Source organism: Pan paniscus, chromosome 20 (assembly GCF_029289425.2).
Source record: "Pan paniscus chromosome 20, NHGRI_mPanPan1-v2.0_pri, whole genome shotgun sequence".
NCBI classification, from domain to species: domain Eukaryota; kingdom Metazoa; phylum Chordata; class Mammalia; order Primates; family Hominidae; genus Pan; species Pan paniscus.
In genome coordinates this window covers 60,256,834-60,271,225 of record NC_073269.2, presented here as the reverse complement: position 1 = coordinate 60,271,225, position 14,392 = coordinate 60,256,834, and the positions used below count along the sequence as shown (strand labels likewise).

Here is a 14,392-nt window from a genome sequence, read left to right as displayed (position 1 = left end):
AGTAATTGTTCTGAAAACCTTGAACATGGTTGGAGGCACAGAGGGACGGCCAAGGACAAAGGGGCACTGAGGAGGCAGGTACGACTTAGAGGTTCATTCCCAGCGGAGGGGTTTTGTTGCTCTGCCCTAGCCCTTGGTGAGCTGAGTATAGGTCAGGCCGACAGCGGCTAGGGTTCAGGGAGATCCCATTTCTGTCTGAAATGTCTGCAGAGAGCCTGGAGCTCACCCCAGCCCCATCCCTGGGGAAATGAGAGCCAGGCTCTTGGGGAGGGCAGTTCCCCTTCCTGTGGGGCTTCCGATGGGACAGCCTTGTGACAGGGAGAACCCAGCCTCCAGTCCACACTCTGCGTGTTTTTGTGTCCTGCCAGGCACCGTGGTCTCATCCGCCTGCACAGCTGAGTCCAGTGGGAGCTGATGCCATGACCCTCACCCTCTCAGTCCTGATTTGCCTCGGTGAGGTTTGAAGAGGGGGAAGGAAGGTCTCCGTCTTGGAGGGAGCTCACTCTAAAGCGAGGCTCTGGTCTATCAGAGAATCTGGTCTATCAGAGGCTCCGAGGGAGGAGAGGAACTGCTGGGGCTTCCGGGGGCAAATCTCTCACAGGGAACTCTCTTCCAGGGCTGAGTGTGGGCCCCAGGACCTGCGTGCAGGCAGGTGAGTCTGTCCCCAGCTGTCCCAGGTCCCTTCTTCTCACTGGGGACAAGGACCCAACCCCGGGCAGCTGGGGGTGGAGATAGCTGTTCTGGGCTGACTCATGGGGACGTCTGGAGGGTCCTGGGGCTGAGAGCTGGAATCTGAGGGATGGGGATGTCTTGGGATCCAGCCTCTGATTCCATTCTAGGCACCATCCCCAAACCCACCCTCTGGGCTGAGCCAGCCTCTGTGATAGCCCGGGGGGAAGCCCGTGACCCTCTGGTGTCAGGGTCCCCTGGAGACTGAGGAGTACCGTCTGGATAAGGAGGGACTCCCATGGGCCTGGGAGAGACAGAACCCACTGGAGCCTGGAGCCAAGGCCAAGTTCCACATTCTATCCACGGTGTATGACAGTGCAGGGCGATACCGCTGCTACTATGAGACCCCTGCAGGCTGGTCAGAGCCCAGTGACCCCCTGGAGCTGGTGGCGACAGGTGAGAGGACACTCAGGGGTCCCAGCCCCGGGCTCTGCCCTCAGGAAGATGGTCGGCTTTTGGGGGCGTCTACCTCTCACAGCCCAGCCCTGGGGATGATGTAGGAGGTGGGAGCCCCATTTAAGACGTGCCTCCTTCTCTGCTAGGATTCTATGCAGAACCCACTCTCTTAGCCCTGCCGAGTCCTGTGGTGGCCTCAGGAGGAAATGTGACCCTCCAGTGTGATACACGGGACGGACTTCTCACGTTTGTTCTTGTTGAGGAAGAACAGAAGCTCCCCAGGACCCTGTACTCACAGAAGCTCCCCAAAGGGCCATCGCGGGCCCTGTTCCCTGTGGGTCCCGTGACCCCCAGCTTCAGGTGGAGGTTCAGATGCTATTACTATTACAGGAAAAACCCTCAGGTGTGGTCGCACCCCAGTGACCTCCTGGAGATTCTGGTCCCAGGTGAAAAAGCCACCACGCTTCTTTATATAATTTTGGGGAACCAGATAGGTTGTTGGGAGTTTGGTTGATGACTGATCATGGCAAGGACCCCAGAAGGATGTGTTGATGGATGGGCTGAAGGCGTGAGGAAGACCCCACGGGGAGGCTCGGATGGGGAAACAGGAGCCTGAGTCACCCTCACCTGGAAGGGGTCGACTCAGGAAGGCAATGGGTGTATTTGCTGCAATTTCCTGTCCCTCGATGAGGAGAGGACAGACCAGACAGACAGTGGCCAGGAGTCAGAGAGACACTATCGGTCTGGAACTACTCCAAGACAGACCCAGGTGAGAAGGAGGCCCCGGCATCCGAGACACAGAGCGTGAGAGACAGTGAGACCTGCAGGGCCAGGACGCCAGGACGGGAGAAGGAAGGGGCGGGGGAGGAACCAGCCTTCCAAGTCCCAATTCCTCTTTCCCTCCAGGCGTGTCTAGGAAGCCCTCCCTCCTGATCCCGCAGGGCTCTGTCGTGGCCCGCGGAGGCAGCCTGACCCTGCAGTGTCGCTCTGATGTCGGCTATGACAGATTTGTTCTGTACAAGGAGGGGGGACATGACCTCGTCCAGGGCTCTGGCCAGCAGCCCCAGGCTGGGCTCTCCCAGGCCAACTTCACCCTGAGCCCTGTGAGCCGCTCCTACGGGGGCCAGTACAGATGCTACGGTGCACACAACCTCTCCCCTAGGTGGTCGGCCCCCAGTGACCCCCTGGACATCCTGATCGCAGGTGAGGAGCCCAGCGGTTTCAGTCAGGGACCCAGGCTCTGCACAGGTCCTGCCGGGGGAATCCAATTAGTGATGGCCGGGATGAGGCGGGGGGGTGGTCCCAAGGGAGGGAGAGACAGAGAGAGACAGGGGATGGGTGGGGAGGGGAAGACTCAGAAAAAACAGAGACAGAGGCTCCTAGAGTGGCCTGGGGAGGTGTCAGCTCAGAACAAGGTGGGGCAGCCCCTCACCCATCCTTCTTCTCTCCAGGACTGATCCCTGACAGACCCTCCCTCTCGGTGCAGCCGGGCCCCACGGTGGCCTCAGGAGAGAACGTGACCCTGCTGTGTCAGTCATGGCGTCAGATAGACACTTTCTTTTTGACCAAGGAGGGGGCAGCCCATCCCCCGCTGTGTCTAAAGTCAAAGTACCAGTTTTATAAATACCAGGCTGAATTCTCCATGAGTCCTGTGACCTCAGCCCAGGGTGGAACCTAGCGATGCTACAGCGCAATCAGGTCCTACCCCTACCTGCTGTCCAGCCCTAGTTACCCCCTGGAGCTCGTGGTCTCAGGTGAGGGCCCTGACCCTGTCCTGTCCGAGCTCAAAGGCTCAGCTCAGGCCCTGCCCCCAGGAGAGCTCTGGGCTGGGATGGAGTCGTGGTGGGGTGGGGGGGGGGGTTTGAGGGGGGCTCAGCCAGAGGGAGACTCACCCCTCAGAGGGGAGGAGGACAACGGGGGCTCCCCAGGCATGCCCACACTTGGCCCCATCTCCTGGGATGCAAATGGTGAAAGGTGAGCAGAAGAAAGTTTCCAGAGAAGCCACGGGCAGGTGGAGGGACGGGTTTCCTCACTCAGCACCAAAGCGCCTCGCTCCCTTTCTGTGCTTATTCCCAGGACCCTCTGGGGATCCCAGCCTCTCACCTACAGGCTCCACCCCCACACCTGGTGAGTCACTGAGGCCTCTGGGCTCGGAGGGAGCGCGGCCTCCCCCCAGGCAGCCCTGAGTCTCCCCGAGGATCCTATTCTCCTCAAAGACTCCAGCGGGAGCTTCCCTCCGGGGAGCTGGGCAGAGCCAGAGGAGGGGCCGCAGGCTCCCCGGGGCTCTGAGGCTGGGCCGGTGAGGGGGCGGGCGTCGAGGCAGAGAGAGATGTTGGGTGTTGGGGCCCAGCCTGGGGGAGGAGCAGCCGGGCTGATGTGGGGAGCAGGGCAGCCCCAGCCCTCACCTCCCCGTCCTGACCCAGCAGGCCCTGAGGACCAGCCCCTCACCCCCACGGGGTTGGATCCCCAGAGTGGTGAGTGGGGGCTCTGAGTGGGAGGTGGGCGGGGTCCAGGGGAGGCAGGGGTGGGTTCTGTCGTAGGTTCAGGCTCCTCTGGAGATGGTGAAGTGCACAAGCCCTTCCCCTGCCTGGGCCTCAGTTTCTCCGAGTGTAAAGGAGAGAGGCCTGCACTGATGGGATTCTTCAGGGGACTGTCCTGTCCCACCGGCAGCAGTGATGGTGACCTGGGGCAGGGGAGGGGAGCAGGGCCGTGGTTTGGGGCATTCAGGCTCTTTCCCTGCAGCTCTGGGGCTCCGCTCAGGTGCAGAGAACGAGGGCTGCGGGTCAGACTCCTGGGTTCACTCCCCAGCTCTGCCGCATCCCACCGTGGGCCCAGGCAGGTCAACTTTCTACTCTGACTCAGTTTCAGCAGCTGTAAACTGGCTCAGTCCCATCCAGCTCACAGAACTGCTGCGAGGTGTAAGCAAAATCATGGGACCTGGCCCTGTACACAGCTCGGCAGGGGCACCGTCCTCCTGCTACCCTCAGCCCTTCCCAGATACACACAGAGCCCCTATCCAGACAGGTTCCGCATGGGAGTATGGGAACTTGGCAGAGTGGGAAACGGACCTGGCTGAGCTGGGGGTGAGAGCAAGGCAGGGTCCGTCCTGCACAACCCACTCCCTCTCCCAGGCCCTGCTGTGCTGGGGAAGGGAAGATCGTAAGGAGGACACCAGCCCCAGATGGAGACACTAGGACAGGCCCCTCCTGTCAAATAGGAAACAGGTGTCCACCTGGTGGGGCAGCAGGAGGACAGCTGGGGAAAACACAAAGTCCCTGGTTCCCTTCCCAGACCTGCTTCTTCCAGGCTGGGGAGCCTGGGGCAGGCGATTCCCCTCTCTGAGCCTCAGTTTGCTCCTCTGTGAATTGGGGGGTTGGCAATCCCATGTTGCATGACTGCTGTGAGGGTTGGAGCTCATAAAGGAAAGACCTAGCTCGCGCCTGCACACAGAAGGTGCTCACATCAATGATGTCATCCCCATTCCCAACGTCATCACGCTCAAGGTCTGGGAAGGCACCTGGGGGTTGTGACTGGGGTCTCAGTGGCCTTCGTCCTGCTGCTGTTCCTCCTCCTCTTCCTCCTCCTCCGACATCGGCATCAGAGCAAACACAGGACATCGGGTGAGTAGGGAATGGGGGAACCCGTGGGCCGACCCAGGGTGGGCTCGGGGCACCAGCCAGAGGGAACCCAAACACACAGGAAAGTCAGCTTAGAAAAACTGCTCCAGAAATTCCCAGGTGAAAAATCGACCGAGAAAGAAGAGAATAAATGTGAGCATGCGTGGAAGTGCTTGATTCTTCTGATTTTACTTTAAACTTACGACGTATTTAAAGCCTCGGTGCCGGTGGGCCTCCGGGTTTCCTTCTTTCTGCTCGAGTTGTGTGTGCAGGGCAGCTGGTTCGAATTCTCCCAAGCCTGACACTCTGTCCATCTCTGTCCAGCCCATTTCTACCGTCCTGCAGGGGCTGCGGGGCCAGAGCCCAAGGACCAGGTCCTGCAGAAGAGGTAATTCTGCCTGAAGACCCGAGACTCCCATCCACCCGCACAGCCCCCTCACTGCCCCTCACACTCCCATGTCCTCCCCCAGGGCCAGCCCAGTTGCTGACACCCAGGAGGAAATTCTCAGTGAGTGACTAGAAGCAGAGGGCACCTGGAGTGGGCAAGGGGCCACCAAAGCTTCTGTAGCAATGGGGGCAGGAGCACAGGCTGGGAAGGGTCTGGGGCAAGGGGGAGGTGGTCTGAACCCACACTGTGGGACCTCAGGGACATTGCAGCCCCTCCCTGGATCTCAGCCACCCTAGTGGGAACAGGGCAAGGGCTGGCAGGACTGAGAGGTCTCAGAGAACCTTCCCAGGAGATGAACCCCTTGCTCTGGCCCAGCAGATGCTGCCGTGAAGAACACACAGCCTGAGGACAGGGTGGAAATGGACACTTGGGTGAGACCCCGCCCCTGTCCCGGGCACCAAAGGCCTCCTGGTGCCAGATCTAATCCTGCAGGACTTCTCTGTCCTCCTTCCCCCGGCTCTCAGCATCGTCACGGTGGACCCCTCCTTGTCCAGCACGCTGCCTCCCGCCTGCTGCGACCTCACTCTCTCCTGCTGTCCTGGGACCTCGTGGGCCTCCTCCCGGGTCCCCTTCCTGCTCCTCATCCTCTGTTTGGCCGTCTGGTTGTTAGAGCGCTCCCCAGGCCTCAGGAGGATGAGGAATAAATGAACCACCCCGGTCCCCTGGGCTCCCCTCATTCATTCATCCAGCAAGTGTTCCCAGGGAGCTCATTGTGGATGGGGCTCCCCGTGGGAGCTGCAGACACAGCAGGGAGGAAAGCCGCCCCCGCCTCCTGAGCTCACCTCATGGTGGGACACAAAATGCAAATAAATGCGCCGTGTCCAGGAGTGCAACGTGCTGTAAGGAACATAAACCAGGGAAAGGGCAGAGAGTGTGGGGCAGTGGGGCCAGTCTGAATGGAAGGGGAGGGCTGTCTGCTCAGCTGTCATCTGAGAAGCCTGGACGGAGGGGGCCACACGATCCTCTAATGGACGAGCCCCTGCAGGCAGAGGAAACAGCCGTGCAAAGGCCCCGAGGCAGCAGCGAGCTCTTGCAGGAAGGCCCGTGAGGCTGCAGCCAAATGGGCAAGGTCAGAGTGAGGAGCAGAGGCCAGAACCACAGGGAGGGAGCGGCCAGACCCTCCACGGCCTTAGGGCATCCCTGAGATTCCATGAGGAAAGGGATGTAATCGGATCACCCCGGGAACAGTGGGGAAAATTGACTCCAGGGGGTCAGGAGGATTCAAGGACACCCCCCACCACTGTCTCTCTCCAGCAGAGCCCACACGATGAAGACCCCCAAGCAGTGACGTATGCCCCGGCGAAACACTCCAGACCTAGGAGAGAAATGGCCTCTCCTCCTTCCCCACTGTCCGAAGAATTCCTGGACACAAAGGACAGACAGGCGGAAGAGGACAGACAGATGGACACTGAGGTGAGTCCTTTCCTCCCCAGACCCCCAGGCCTCCCCCACCCCCACCACGTTCCTTCCCTCTCACTCTCCCCCATTGCAGGCTGCTGCATCTGAAGTCCCCCGGGATGTGACCTATGCCCAGCTGAACAGCTTGACCCTCAGACGGGAGGCAACTGAGCCTCCTCCATCCCAGGAAAGGGAACCTCCAGCTGAGCCCAGCATCTACGCCCCCCTGGCCATCCACTAGCCCACGGGGGACCCAGATCTCACACTCAACAGGAGACTCAGGTACTCCAGAAGGCAGAGGAGCTGCCCCCAGTGGACACCAATGAACCCCAGCCAGCCTGGACCCCTAACAAAGACCACCAGGACATCCTGGGAACTTTGGGCCTCACTAGATTCTGCAGTCAAAGATGACTAATATCCTTGCATTTTTGAAATGAAGCCACAGACTTCTCAATAAATCAATGAGCTGAGAAAACTGAAACAGAAATTAGAGCATGGTATAAATTTGGAATGATAATGTAAATATTGCACATTAAATGATGAAATCAGAAAACTACAAATGAGCGAATGAATTAGAAAAGAATAAAACCTACGTAATTAATGACCTTGGCAATGATAGAAAGAATTTAGAAAAAGAACAACAAATTATTCCAAATGAAGGTGTGAGGAAGGGGACAAAAATAACAAGAGGAGTTACTTAAGAGGACAAAACAACTACGCGAAAACTCGATGAAGCCAAAAAAGCTCATTCTCGAGAATGTGAATTACATTCACAAATCCTAGCCACAATAAGCAAGGAAAAAAGCGGGGGTCAGGCACACATTTCCATATGGGGGTGAAACAGCAGACACCACCACAAATCTGACACATATTGCCTTTATTTTTTTCACTTTTAAGTTCAGGGATACATGTGCAGGTTTGTTAGACAGATAAACTTGTGTCAAGGGGATTTGTTTTGGTTTTTGTGTGAGGGTTTTTGTTTTGTTTTGTTTTGTTTTTTGAGACAGAGTCTCGCTCTGTCACCAGGCTGGAGTGCAGTGGCGCGATCTCGGCTCACTGCAACCTCTGCCTCCCGGGTTCAAGCGATTCTCCTGCCTCAGCCTCCCGAGTAACTGGGACTACAGTTGCCTGCCACCACGCCCGGCTAATTTTTGTATTTTTAGTAGAGGTGGGGGTTTCACCATCTTGGCCTGGCTGGTCTCGAACTCCTGACCTCATGATCCACCCTCCTTGGTCTCCCAAAGTGCTGGGATTACTAGGTATTAAACCTAGTGCCCCGTTTTCCTGATCCTCTCCCTCCTTTCTCCCTTCACCCTCAAATGCGCCGCAGTGTCTGTTGTCCCCCTCTATGTGTCCATGTGTTCCCATCCTTTAGCTCCCACTTATAAGTGAGAACATGCAGTATTTGGTTTTCTGTTCCTGTATTAGTTTCCCAAGGATGATGGCCTCCAGCTCCATCCTGCCCCCAGAAAGCACATGCTGTCATTCTTTTTTATGGCTGTATAGTATTCCATAGTGCATATGTGCCACGTTTTCTTTATCTAGTCTGTCATTGATGGGCATTTGGGTTGATTCCATGTCTTTGCTATTGTGAATAGTGCTGCAATGACCATTCGTGCCCATGTGTCTTTATGGTAAAATGATTTATATTCGTCTGAGTATATACCCAGAATTGGGATTGCTGGGTTGAAGGGTAGTTCTGCTGATAGCTCTTTGAGGAATCGCCATACTGCTTTCCACAATGGTTGAACTAATTTACACTCTCACCAATGGTGTATAAGTGTTCCCTTTTCTCCACAACCCCACCAGCATTTGTTATTTTTTGACTTTTTAATAATAGCTATTCTGACGGGTGCGAGATGGTATCTCATTGTGGTTTTCATTCGCATTTCTCTAGTGATCAATGATATGGAGGTTTTTTTCATATGCTTGTTGGCACATGTGTGTCTTCTTTTGAAAAGTGTGTGTTTGTGTACTTTGCCCACATTTTAAGGGGTTGTTTGTTTTTCTCTTGTAAATTTGCTTAAGTTCCTTATAGATGCTGGATATTAGACCTTTGCCAGATGAGTAGTTTATAAATACATTTTCCCATTCTGTAGGTTGTCTGTTCACTCTATTGATAGTTTCTTTTGCTGTGCAGCAGCTCTTAAGTTTAATTAGATCCCACTGGTGAATTTTTGCATTTGTTGTGATTGTTTTTGGTGTCTTTGGAACCTTTGCCCATTCCTATGTCCAGGGTAGTATTGCCTGGATTGTCTTCTAGGGATTTATAGTTTTGGGCTTTACATTTAAGTCTTTAGTTTGTCTTGAGTTAATTTTTGTATATGGTATAAGGAAGGGGTCCAGTTGCAATCTTCTGCATATGGCTAGCCAGTTATCCCAGCATTATTTATTGAATAGGGAGTCTTTTCCCCATTGCTTGTTTTTGTCAGCTTTGTCACAGATCAGATGGTTGTAGATGTGCAACCTTATTTCTGGGCACCCTATTCTGTTCCATTGGTCTATGTGCCTGTTTGTGTACCAGTGCCATGCTGTTTTGGTTACTATAGCCTGGTAGTATAGTTTGAAGTTGGGTAATGTGATGCCTCCAGCTTTGTTTTTTTTTTGCATAAGATTGCCTTGACTATTTGGGCTCATTTTTGGTTCTATATGAATTTTATAATAGTATTCTCTACTTCTGTGAAGAATGTTGTTGGTAGTTTGAGGGGAATAGCATTGAATCTGTATATTACTTTGGGCAGGATAGCCATCTTACTGATATTGATTCTTCTGATCCATGAGTATGGGATGTTTTTCCGTTTGTTCGTGTCTTCTCTGATTTCTTTAAGGAGTGTTTTATAATTTCCATTGTAGAGATCTTTCACCTCCCCAGTTAGCTGTATTCCTAGTATTTTATTTTTTGTGTGTGTGGTACTTGTGAATGGGATTGCCTTTCTGATTTGGCCCTCAGTTTGGCTGTTGTTGGTGTATTGAAATGCTAGTGAATTTGTACATAGATTTTGTATCCTGCAACATTGCTGAAGTTGTTTATCAACTGGAGGAGCTTTTAGGCTGAACACTCAAGTTCTTTCAAATATCTGGAAAGCCTTTTCAAGACGGATTACTACAAATAAGCACAGATAATGAAAACCACAATAAACATCCAACTCTTCGAAGCCCAGACAATGAAGAACATTTACTAACATCAACACCATCCATAAAAACATGACCTCAGTAAATGAGGTAAATAAGGCACCAGGGACCAATCCTAGAGAAGCAGAAATATCTGGCCTTTCAGACAAATAATTCAAAATAGTTTTGTTGAGGAATGTCAAAGACATTCGAGATAAAACAGAAAAGGAATTCAGAATTCTATCTTATAAATTTAACACAGAGATTAAAATAATTTTGAAAAATCAAGCAGAAAAATTCTAGAACTGAAATAATGCAATTGGCATACTGAAGAATGCATCAGAGTCCTTTCATAGCAGAATTGATCAAGCAGAAGAATTTGTGAGCTTGAAGACATGCTATTTGAAAATACACAGTCAGGATCAAGAAAATGAGGTACATATACACCATGGAATACTATGCAGTCATAAAAAAGAATGAGATCATGTCCTTTGCAGGAATGTGGATGGAGCTGGAGGTCATTATCTTCAGAAAACTAACTCAGGAACAGAAAACTAAATACCTCATGTTCTCACCTATCAGTGGGAGCTAAATGATGAGAACATGTGGACGCAGGAACAACAGACACTGGGACATATTGAAGGGTGGGGGTTGGAAGAAGGGAATGGATCAAGAAAAATAACTAATGGCTACTAGGCTTAATATCTGGGTGACAAAATAATCTGCACAACAGTCAGAACCTTGGCACTTGGGTCTGAACCTTGTTCAGAGTAGGAGTCCATGCAGACGTCAGCTAAGTTTCCAGAATGACTACCATCTTGACTTACACTTTTAAAACTCTTCCCACTACATGGCCAGGCATGGTGGCTCATGCCTGTAATCCCAGCACTTTGGGAGGCCAAGGCAGGCGGATCACGAGGTCAGGAGATCGAGACCATCCTGGCTAACATGGTGAAACCCCATCTCTACTAAAAATACAAAAAAAAAAAAATTAGCTGGGCATGGTGGCGGGCGCCTGTAGTCCCAGCTACTCGGGAGGCTAAGGCAGGAGAATGGTGTGAACCCAGGAGGCAGAGCTGGCAGTGAGCTGAGATTGCGCCACTGCACTCTAGCCTGGGCGACAGAGCCAGACTCCATCTCAAAAAAAAAAAAAAAGTAAGGGGATGAAGTTAAAGCAAAGAGTTTCTTTTTTTTTTTAAGACAGAGTGTCACTCTGTCACCCAGGCCAGAGTGTAGTGGCATGATCTCGGCTCACTGCAACCTCCACCTCCTGGGTTCAAGCAATTCTTCTGCCTCAGCCTCCTGAGTAGCTGGGGCTGCAGAGGTGCACCACCATGCCCGGCTAATTTTTGTATTTTTTAGTAGAGACAGGGTTTCACCATATTGGTCAGGCTGTTCTTGAACTCCTGACTTCGTGATCCACCTTCCTTGGCCTCCCAAAGTGCTGGGATTACAGGCATGAGCCACCGCGCCCAGCTAGGCGCAGAGTTTCTATTAGTTTTCCTTTTGCTTTGTATTTGTTTATGCAAAGAGTTTTAACTTGTTATAAGATTAAAATAATGGGTTACAAAGTAGTATCTGCAAGCCTCATGGTAATTGCAAACCAAAAAACATACAATGGAGACAGAAAATAAAAAGCAAGAAACTAAATCATATCACCAGAGAAAATCAGTTTTACTAAAGGAAGACAAGAAGGAAAGAAAGAAGAAAAAAAAAACACAAAACAACCAGAAAACAAATAACAAAATTGCAGGAGTAAGTCCTTACTTATCAGTAATAACATTAAATGTAAATGGACTAAACTCTCCAATCAAAAGACATAGACTGGCTGAATGGATGAGAAAACAAGACCCATAGATCTGTTTCCTATAGGAAACACACTACACCTATAAAGACACACATACACTGAAAGCTAGAGGATGGAAAAAGATTTTCCATGCCAATGGAAACCAAAAATGAGCAGGAGTTACCATACTTACATATGACAAATAGATTTCAAGACCAAAACTCTAAAAAGAGACAAAGAAGTTCACTACATAATGATAAAGGGGTCTAGTGGGTTTTGGGGCTGAGAGATGGGATATGAAAGGTGGGGATGTCTTGGGACCCAGCCTCTGATTTTATTCTAGGAACCCTCCCAAACCCACCCTCTGGGCTGAGCCGGGCTCTGTGATCACCTGGGCAAGGCCCATTACCATGTGGTGTCAGGGGATCCTGGAGGCTCAAGAGAATGCTCTGTCTGAAGAGGGAAGATCAGTGCCTGGAACAGAAAGGACACACTGGAGGTTGGGAACAAAGGCACATTCACCATTCCATCCATGTCATAGGAACACACAGGGTGATATCACTGTTACTATGGCAGCCGCCCTCGCTGGTCAGAGCACAGTGACCCCCACTAGGTATCTCCACTAGTCGGCACAGAACTGCTGGTCTCCATCCTGAGCTGCCAAAAAGTGGCCTTTTGTCTCCAGTGAGGAGGAGGGAACTGAGACAGCTGGGGACAGACTCACCTGCCTGCACACAGGTCCTGGGGCCCAGACTCAGTCCTGAAAGAGAGTTCCCTGTAAGAGATTTGTCCCCCTGGGAGCCTCAGCAGGCCTTCCCATCCTGGGAGTCCCTGAACCCCTGGAGTCTCCTGACAGACCAGGGCTTGGCTGTGGGTTACGGTCCTTCCTTTTCCTCTTCAAATCTCATGGAAGCTGAGTGGGGACATGAGGATGGAGGCCTATGTATCATTTTGAAACAGTGCAGTACAGTCTAGGATATATTTATTAAAATGACTCTTGATGTTCTTCATATTTACCATGCAGGGTGAAGACACACATTTCAATTTTATTTATTTGTTATTTATTTATTTATTTATTTATTTGTTTATTTATTTATTTTGAGATGGAGTTTGGCTCTTGTTGCCCAGGGTGGAGTGCAATGGCGCGATCTCGGCTCACTACAACCTCCGCCTCCTGGGTTCAAGCGATTCTCCTGCCTCAGCCTCCCAAGTAGCCGGGATTACAGGCATGTGCCATCACACCCGGATAATTTTGTATTTTTAGTAGAGACAGGGTTTCTCCATGTTGGTCAGGCTGGTCTCAAACTCCCGACCTCAGGTGATCCGCCCGCCTCAGCCTCCCAAAGTGCTGGGCTTACAGGCGTGAGCCACCACGTCCAGCCCATACATTTCAATTTTAAATGGATGCGCCCTAGTCCTTAGTTAGTCTTTCCTCATCTCTATAAAATGTTCAGCTACTCACCTCTTGGGCTATTGCTAGACATCATTTTCTCTTCCTTCTTTCTGACACCTACAATAGATAGGACATTCCCCCTCCTCATTCTATTCTCCCAAGTACTTTAAATTGCAATTTATAAAGTTTCTATGCTACACTCTAAAAAAAATTATGTTTTGTTTTCTAATTTCATAATTGGTGCTTCACTGTGTCTTGTCCTCGAAGGAATGAGTATTTTGATTGTGTTCATTAAATCTGATTTTTCTATGTCTTCTAATTATTTTATATAATATTCATTCTGCTGTAGAAAAAAAAATCATATAATCCTGCCTCAGAAATTCAATGTCCTCTGTATTTCTCAAATATTTAAACATGTTTAACCGAAGATGGGTCTCACACATTCCTAGTACTCCTTTTGACCATGATAATCCTCATTAGTGAGTGTGGATTGTCAATCATAGCACTTTGTGTTTGATTTTTTGGTTTGTTTTTTGTTTTCATTTATTTATTTATTTATTTATTTATTTTTTGAGACGGAGTCTCACTCTGTCACCCAGGCTAGAGTGCAGTGGCGTGATCTCAGCTCACTGCAACCTCTGTCTCCTGAGTTCAAGCAACTCTCCTACCTTAGCCTCCCAAGTAGCTGGGACTACAGGTGCCCGCCACCACAACCAACTAATCTTTTTTTTTTTTTTTTTTTTTTTTGTATTTTTAGTAGAGATGGGGTTTCACCGTGTGGCCAGGATGGTCTCGATCTCTTGACCTCATGATCTGCCTGCCTCGGCCTCCCAAAGTGCTGGGATTACAGGCGTGAGCCACCACGCCCAGCCTGTGTTTGTTTTTGAGACAGTGTCTTGCTCTGTCACCCAGGCTAAAGTGCAATGGCGCACTACCCCAGTTCACTGCAACCTCCGCCTGCCAGACTCAAGCGATCTTCGACCTCAGACTCCTAAGTAGCTGGAAATACAGGTGTGCACCACCACACCCAGTTCATTTTTGTCTTTTTAGTAGAGATGGGGTTTCACCATGTTGCCCAGGCTGGTCTCGAACTCCTGGGCTCCAGCGATCTGCCCACCTCGGCCTCCCAGAGCGCTGGGAAAATAGGCGTGAGCCATCACAGGCAGCCAGTCATAGCACTTTTTATCATTAGGATGATTCCTCTTTGTTCTCATTCTTGGACACTCATCTCCCAGTGCCTCATCTGCCAGAGAGGGTTTCTACCAGGGCTGCACTGGGCGTTAGGCTTGAAAAGAGGAGGAAGGCACCACCTGCCCGGGTCTCGTGAGTCTGCTCAGGCCTGTAACCAGCAGGGGAGGGTCCAGTGTGAACCTCATGTCTGACAACTCTACAATGAATCTATTTCACACACACAGAGGGGGAGGCTCAGGGCTGACCATAAACCTGAGTCAATGAGCAGAGATATCCCAGTGCCATCCACAAACACAGGGGACGAGGAGCCACAACTTCCCACT

General features: G+C 51.3%; 1 protein-coding gene across 1 annotated transcript; it reads left to right on the top strand.

The window, feature by feature from the left end:
- Nucleotides 1–419: 419 nt before the first annotated feature.
- Nucleotides 420–7,124, top strand: LILRB5 (leukocyte immunoglobulin like receptor B5). The gene is given in 15 exon segments (XM_063599638.1): nt 420–453; nt 617–652; nt 840–892; nt 894–1,125; nt 1,272–1,571; nt 2,032–2,328; nt 2,577–2,879; nt 3,202–3,252; nt 3,552–3,599; nt 4,629–4,745; nt 5,067–5,130; nt 5,213–5,250; nt 5,509–5,561; nt 6,448–6,603; nt 6,683–7,124. Coding segments are annotated over 15 exon segments (1,929 nt in total). The 3' UTR covers nt 6,830–7,124.
- Nucleotides 7,125–14,392: the final 7,268 nt, after the last annotated feature.